This window comes from Drosophila mojavensis, unplaced genomic scaffold, assembly GCF_018153725.1.
Source record: "Drosophila mojavensis isolate 15081-1352.22 unplaced genomic scaffold, ASM1815372v1 contig_16, whole genome shotgun sequence".
Classification (NCBI taxonomy): Eukaryota; Metazoa; Arthropoda; class Insecta; order Diptera; family Drosophilidae; genus Drosophila; species Drosophila mojavensis.
Window position 1 is genome coordinate 4,653,848 of NW_025318693.1, and position 8,492 is coordinate 4,662,339.

The 8,492-nt window shown below is 41.7% G+C and overlaps 1 protein-coding gene across 1 annotated transcript; it reads left to right on the forward strand.

The window, feature by feature from the left end:
- Positions 1-538: 538 nt before the first annotated feature.
- Positions 539-2,811, forward strand: LOC6573436 (dynein regulatory complex protein 9). The gene has a single exon (XM_001999481.3). It carries the CDS (start codon positions 557-559, stop codon positions 1,664-1,666), a length of 1,110 nt encoding a protein of 369 aa, XP_001999517.1. The 5' UTR covers positions 539-556; the 3' UTR covers positions 1,667-2,811.
- The last annotated feature ends 5,681 nt before the right edge of the window (positions 2,812-8,492 follow it).

The following is an 8,492-nucleotide window of genomic DNA, read 5'->3' on the forward strand; positions in this document are numbered from 1 at the left end:
GCGCAGCTGTGCACAGGTTTTGCGGTTAACGCGATAATTTAATTGTAATGCGGGTCTGCCACCTTGTGTGCCAATAACTTAAGTTGCAATCGGCGCAGGGCTTATTGGGCAGCAGGCGGTGGATGGGAGCAGGGCATGGGGATTGTGCAAAGACGCACAGGCTAGTTGGCTGGCTGAAGAAGTGAATGAACCCAAGAGGAACCGCCGCCATGGCTGGCAGCAGAGCAGCAGAGCAGCAGAGCTCGGGAGACAAAGATAAATTCCGAGACTGCTCATGCTCATGTTTCTGCTGCTGCTGCTGCTGCTGTCCCATAAAGGCGCCAGCACGAGTTTGGCATTTTTGCACGTAAACGAACGGGCAATGGCGGACGACGACGGCAAATGCGTAGCATACCCATTGGCGCTTGGCCAAGCAGAAGAGGACAGAGACAGTTGCATTACTTTCAGCCAAACAACAGTTGCCTTGGCAACCTCAGACATGCGATATCGATAAAGTAGCCTAGCAGCCAAGCAGCCAAGCAGCCGCACCTCACACGACCCGCTGCAGCCAGTCAGAATGGAGGCCTTCGATGAGGAGCAGCAGGCTGAGTGGAAGCGCTTGATGCTGGCTGTCACCTATAAGGAGACCATTGATAAGCTGGTGCTGCAGCAGCGCTCGCAGCGCCTGAATATGCAAAAGCCGCCGGCACGGCTGCCCGCCTCCTTGCGCAGGCTGCGCAGCTCATCCATTGGCCAGCAGGCGTTGCCTCAGCGCCTGCTGCTCACGGGCAAGAAGCTGCCGCGACTGGAGTCCTTGCTGGGCGACACAGATCTGGATGACGTCCAGGTGGATGAGCGTGTGCTGGATGCGCTGAAATATGAACGAGATTTGGACGCACTGCGTGCTTTTGTTATGGCCGCCAATGAGCAGCTGTTCATGACCCAGGAGGAGCTGGAGAACGAAAAGCCCAGTCGCCTGGAGCTGGCGATTAGTGACCTGAGCGGCAACAACAGCGAAGAGTCTGTGGCAATGAAGGAGCTGCAGCGCTCCAAGGACGAGCAGATTCAGCTCAAGGCTGAACTGGAGCAGCTGGAAATCGACGGGGCGGCCAAGCTGAAGGAGATGGAGGAACGCATCGCCGATGCCAAGTACAATCTGAAGTGCGTCTCGCGGGTCAACGACTTGGAGTTCAGTCTGGTCGAGCGCTGGGAGGCGGCGCGCGTGACTCAGGCCCAGATCTGGGGCGAGAATGCCGAGCGAGCCTACCTGCGAGACATACTCGACTACAAGCAGCGTCTGGCACGCGAGGAGCGCGTCGGCCAGGAGCTGAACGCCTTTCGCAGTCGCGAGCTGGCCGACCTGCGGGAGCGCATTGAGCATTGGCAGCAGCGCTATGCCACTGAGATGCGACGCGTTGAGCGCGAGACGGAGGCCTGGCAGCTCCGCATCCTCGAGCAGAACAAGTTGCTGGCGCATCATCGCGAGCTGAACGCCCAGCACAGGCAGTTCGTTGCTGAGTATACAGCCAGGAAGGAGGAGGAGCAGCGGCTGCACGATCTGGAGGTGCATCGCATTGAGTGCGCCGTCAGGCTGCAGGCCTGGTGGCGCGGCACCATGGTGCGACGCGGCCTGGGCCCCTTCAAGAAGAAGCCGAAGCGCGGCAAACGATCCAAGCCCAAGAAGTAGACAAATTAAATGCAATCCAATGGCAGTTGAGCCTTTGCCTTTGCCTTTGCCTTATGGAAATTCACTCGTGCCTTAAAACCAATTAAAAAGTTGGCTCGCTGCAGTTAACACGTTAGCGGTCAACGGCTGGCGTCAGCCTTAATGGCTTGCCGGCATTGTCAACAGCCTTGGCCATTGTTTACGCGCCGCTAATGGGCCAGCAGTCATCACAGTGCTCTGCTGCTGGCACTGACAGCAGAAGGCAGCAGCGGCAGCAGAGGTTGCTGCAGCAGCTAAAGTTGAAGTTGGTATTAAAGCTTTTTTTCTTTCTTTTTTTGTATTTTTTGCTCTTATTATTTGAATTTTTCCTCTTTTTTCATCTGCTCATGTGCATAGCTGGGATGCATGGCGCCATCCAAGTGGTTTCCAGTAGCAACAATGGCCTGCTTGGCAGTCAGTTTGTTATTGTCGTTGCTTTTGCTTTCATTGTTTGCGCGCTGTTGGTGCAAGGCTATAAACAGCGACAATTTGCCCGCTGAATGGGTGCAACTTTCTCTCTGTCAGGCTCAGCAGAAGCGCAAGCACAACTTGCCAATGTATGCCTGTGTATGTGTGCGTGTGTGTGTGTGCATTGTAATTTAAAATATAATTAATGGCCGTTGCCTTAATTTATTGAATTTGCATGGGCGCCGAGCACGTTGCCATTCCCTGTTTCACTCTGACCGTGCGCCCACCACACGGCCCGCCTGGCCAACTGCTAGCCTGGCTGTTATTGTTTGGCTTAATGCTCACTTTTGTTTTATACCCTGGCACTCGCAACAACAATAACTACCCAATAATGACTGCCGCAAGTCCATTTTGTTGCAAGGCCTTTTGTCTATTTGCTGACGGCTGAATTAATGGAAGATGGCGTGAGAAGAATACAAAAATAAATATAAAAAAGAAAAATAAAATACAAGCAAAAATGTGAAAGGCACAGCAACCATTTTTATGCACACATCCATATGAAATAGCACGAAAATATTGCTGAAAAGAAAATGTGAACGAAGGCGTATATTGTTAATATGTATATTCCACATAGAACTAATTGGGAGTAGCTTAAAGGGCTATGCATAGCTCTATATTAAATCTGAGTTATTTGAATATGATTAGTTCTTGTATGGTAATGAGAGTCATTGCAATTATAGAATAAAATAAATATGAATGAATAAAATAAACATGTAAATTTTAAAATAAAAATCGTAATTAGCTTATATGTTATAGCTAAAAATTGGGACAAATTTTATTACCAGTAAATCAAAAATAACATTAGCATACTGAACTTTTTACATAAGTTGACATTGACTCAGGGCAAAGCTTTGGCATATATGTATATGTAAATCTGAACGAATGCATTAAAATATATATTTAATATTTAAACATTTTTTGAAATTAGTTTAAAGATCATTTATAATAAACTTTGATGAAAGACTGAAAGAAAAATGAAATATAAACAGGGCACATTTTAGAAGAATCACTCTAAGAACCACATGAAGATTTTAACTCTTTTCTCTATTCAGGAGCCGACATTCCATGACTGTTTACGCAGATCAAGATATAAGCTACTTCTTAGGCAACTAACTATTCTGTTTTAAAATATCCTTTATATGCCTGTACATAAATGTTTAGCTTCTTGCAAGGCCAGCTTAAGTCTGTCGCTCACCCTTTAATCCGGGGATTAAATTCATAACTAGTTTGATGTGTAGCCTCTCGCACTTGTGCACTCAAGTCGCCCAGTCACAGCCAAGGACAACTAGTTGGCTAAGGGCTTGCTCTGGAGCACAGCGCTGACTGTCGTATGCATTAGTTAAAACATACTAAAACGAACGTTTGCCGAAATCCTTTAAAAATGGCGGGCCCCACGAGAAAAGGGCCCCAAATAGGGCCCACGAAAATTTACATTCAAATTAGGGTTAATGAGCAGTGAAATTGTTATTTAACTTCACTTGGCCGTTAGCCGCTTTAAAGGGAGCAGCACTTGGCCAGGTTTTGTTTTAAATAACCACGCAGTTTGCGACACGTTTTAGATATTTTCTAGTGCTAGGCAAAACGAAAAGGAAAAACGGAAAAAATGGAAGATTACCAGAGGCAGACAGAGAGAGAGAGAGAGAGAGGGAGTGTGAGAGAGAGAGTGTGAGAAAGAGAGCAGCAACATGCTGCCTGCTGGATATTCGGGCGCATAAATTAATTGAATATTGTGAATGCGCCACGTGCTCAGACATTAATTTCGTACACATTTTATTTGACGTCGAGTAATATTTAAAATTTAATCAAGCACTTTAATTTGATTAACTACACACGTCTTTCAATATAAATTTATGGCCGCTCGACGCATAATCAGAGACCAGATCCGCTGCACTGACCAACCGTAAAAAAGGGTTGCCCACCTCGCCAGCTCAGCTCACACAATTTTTTAGTCTCGTCACAGCTTTCAACACTCCAGCGCCGTCATTTAAAATGCGTGCGTGACGCGACGCTCGACGGCTGGGAGACGAAAGGGGTGCTGATGCTTTGGCATCTAATAGCAACACGTACGCCTGATAAAATATTTTATTGGCTTTATATTATTTTAGCATTTAAAATTAGAGCCGCCGACCTGCTGCTCTGAGTCGAGAAAAATTTTAAAAATTGACAACTGAAAAATATATAGAGATATATGTATGAGAATTTAATGAGCTTTTTTGTGCCAAACACACACACACACACTATAACAAAAGGCAACCAGCGCGTATTCTCTATGTTCTGCAAGAGTACTTAAATAATTTGCATTTAAATTGTATTTTATTGTATCTACATTTCAAAATAAATACTTATAATATCTAAAAAAAAAAAAAAAAAAAAAAAAAAAAAACATGAATAATATTTGTAAAAAAATTAAATTTACTATATGTATTTAAAAAAAATAATGAATATATGAATAGGAATATATGTATGTAGACTTTAGTTATATTGCCTGTTCGCTATAAAACAAATAAGTAATTATTAAACATGAATTAATTTAACAACATTTGAAATTATTATTTGTATTTTATCTACTATTTGCAATATGAAAAAAAATAAAATAAAAAATAAAAAAATACAATACAAAATGTACCATAAAAATGCAATTTCTCAATTTAATTTGTCAATAAAAAATATTACAACATTTTTTTTAGAGCAGCGAGAAATCATCTATCAAAAAAATTTAATTAAAAGTACATAGTTTGAAATCGAACTTTGGCATACAAATTAAATATTAAACGTAAATAGAATTTCCAAATAAGAAAAAGATTGTAAATATTCATAAAATAAAATTAGTTGAAAGTCGGACCTTATGAACTTGAATAAATACTCATAAACACAATAATTCCAGATCTCTTTTAGTATTCGATGGGACTGGCAAACTTTTAGAGTATTTCTTGACGGCGGCTGGTCGAAATCCATATTTTATGTAATTGGTGCGGAACTTTAACGCTCTTGGCGTGTGCTGCAATTTGGAGTCCATAAATCATATTCAAATATACGACCCGAAAGTGAGGAGCTAAACACAAACACCGGAGTCATTTTTATTTGCGTACGTGTCCTTTGTGTGGCGCCTGGCTGAGGACTGCGAGTAGCCAACTACTCGTACTGCATATCGCATCATGCAAATCTTAAATAAATCTTTAATTTCTGTTTCACGGAAATCACGCCCAGCCGGCCAGCAATTTAAGCTCGTACTTGGACTATCTGGGACATGAATGGCAAACGGCAAACGGCAAACGGCACGCGGTAAATGGCAAGTGGCAAGTGGCAAATGCTTCATGCTAAATTTCAAATGTGAAACGCCAAATGCCGACTCCTGCTGCCAAATGTTGCTGCTGATTGTGATCTATGTGGGCGGCTCTCGCGAGCATCTCGCACAGTTGCTGCTGGCATATTTGCGTTTTCATTGCCGTGCGCTGTGAAGCATGATTTGATTTTCATTTTGCCCGCTCCACATTTTTGTGGCATAATTCAGCAATTAGCTGCGATTGTGAGGTGCGCTTTGGTCAAGCGGGCCTCTCGCCGAATCAAAAATCACAGCCTCGCACTCGGCTCAAAATCTGTGTTCAGCGGGCAAGCAAAGAGGAAAAAAAAAAAAAGAACGAACTCGGAAAAACGTTGCTCGCAATGGGGATTCGCTGTTATTTGTTTACTATTTCTGCTGTTGTAGTTGCGCGTCGTTTGGAATTTTAAATATGGCGTCTGTTTTGTTTGAAAACGGAAACGAGTGTCTGTCAGCTTATTTGTTTGTTTGTCTGTTCGTTATTATTGTTGCTATGCTGTTGCTGTTGTTGTCAGCAACGTCGACGACCCGAAATGAACTCCAGCAACTTTTATGCCGCTCCCTTGGCAAAGGAAACGCCGTCTAATGTGTTTTTTTGTGCATCCGTCTGTTGTGAGTTTTTCCATGTTTGTGTTTTTGTGATTGTCATGGCCAGTGGCGTCGTTGTCGTTGACCAGGCACCAGAGGGTTTTACAGTTTAGTTGTTACTGTTCAGCAACAATAAAAAAACTAACAATATAAAGCTCAAATTTTATGAAATTTTCAGTTTGGAACTCTTATTTATTTCATCCAAAATGGAAAATTAATAATGTCTAAATCATATTTACCAACCATAAATACCGCCGAATTTCGCATGTTATGAATTTTGCAAAGTTTTGTATTATTTTTGTTTAGCCCTCTCTCACCCCGAACAATTATTTGTATTTAGCGCATGTCCCTGTCTCATTTTCAGCGGAAAACTGTTTAAATAATCAACTCACATAGACCATGACATAACGGCACAGTGCGCTTCTATGCGTTCGTCCTTTGCACTAATAAACTTTACTTTGCATTTTTAATAGCCTACTTTTCGGCGCATTAATTTTAATGTTACTATTTTGGCCAGCAGCCGACAGACAGAGGGAGAAACAGAGAGAGAGAGAGAGAGAAGAGATTGTAGAAGGCAGCAGAAAAGAGTTGGGTCGATGCGGAGCACCTTGCTTAGCATTTGATACCGGATTTAATCATTCGCAATTTGACTTAATTGCCAGCACTCAATTTTTGACTCGCGAGTTGCCTATCGTAATGGAGAGGCCTTGAGCTGAGCAAATGGATGTGGAGAGCCGTTGGCAAAACGAAACTCGCTTATCGCCAATTTCCAATAGTTTTTGCATGACCTTCGATACACTCGCACACACACACACACACACATGCAAACTAACATATGAGCTATTTATGCAGATTTTTTGCATTTATAATGAGGCAGCCGCTGCCACAGATAAACGTGCCAATAAATTAATGTGCTTTGCATTTCGTTATTTGCAGTCAGTCATACGATAGTGAAATTGCAAATGCATACACAAATAGCATGAATCACATACGAGCTGCCATATATTTGCGTGCTTTTGTGCTGGGAACAGCCTTTGGGCTGCATTTTTCTGCCAAGCTTAGCACCACACATAATTTTAATTAACTACAGCTCGATGCAGGCAATGCGCATATATCAAAAACTAAAAATAGAAATAGAAAAAATAAAAATAAATAAATTAAATTCAAGTACATAATGTCAGCCATATTCCCATTCTCAGCGGGTATACCAAATGCGATTATAATATTTAACTAACTATGCTGGAGATGCGATGAGGCTCGCCCAATGGCTATGCACTTAAATTTGTTGGCCAAGGCAAGCAGGAGAAACCAGAATAAAGCAAAACATTTCTGCATGAAAATAAAAGTGGGAGACGCAGTGACAGATGGGCGAACATTTTGTCACAGAGTATGAAGTGTAAAGCAGTTTAAAAAGAGGGAAACACAAAAAAATAAACAACAAGAATAAATAACTAAAGGAAAAATAAAATGCCTGACGCCATGCACAAACAATTTGCAATTCAACAGCTAAAGGGATCAGCACTGACAAGCGCATTTGCAGCACATCAACGGGAACGGGCGTTGGCCATGGCAGCAGTCCAGCCACCAGCCCCCCAGCTCCCAGCACTGCTCCCGCACCCGCACCCGCAAAACCAAAACATCAACCATACACATGTTCCCTTATCTTTTTTACAATGCTGGATGCAAAATCATCTAGCATCCATATATGTTGTGCACGCTCTTACGCTTCATTTTGCAGTACTCTATCGCAGAGTCGACAGATTTAATTGTGGAACAAGTCATCACTGATTAATATATACAAATTTTCCAGAGAAAGTAAGTAAGAATCTCTTACATAATAAGCTGGAAACTGTAGCTGATGGAAAAGAGAAAGAGAAAGAGAAAAGACAAACCAAAGCCAAATTATTATAATGCATACATAATCATATTTATTATATCAAAATAAATAATAAATATGTAAAATTATAATAATTATTCACTTATTTTTTGTTTTGTTCTTATTACTATATTAAAATTTATTGTGAATGGTATTAGAATCACAAAAATGTGGCCAAAACTGAACTGCTACTTAAATATATTAATATATAAGCAATATTATTAATATTTAAAACACTTCAAGTAGTGTATTCACTGAAGAGCTCTGACAATTTGTTTTTTGTTTTTGAAATTGTCATTTGCATTGCAGTCGTAAATGCATTTGTTTCATGTCCTCACTCCGATTTGTTATTGCTCAAGTTGTTGCTGTTATTGTTGAGGACGTCCGCCTTGTTGAAATTAATGAATTTGTTCGCATGAGTGTGTGTGTGTGTGTGAGTGTGAGTGTGTGCGTGGTCACACATCATTGTTTTTCGAATCATCGTTAGTGTTGATGGCAGCCTTATGATAAAAATAAATTAATTTTATGCATGCGAAACAAATTTCAAACTTGTTATA

Coding starts and splice junctions, on each gene's coding strand:
- LOC6573436 (XM_001999481.3), top strand. CDS start 557: ATGGAGGCCTTCGATGAGGAGCAGCAGGCTGAGTGGAAGCGCTTGATG.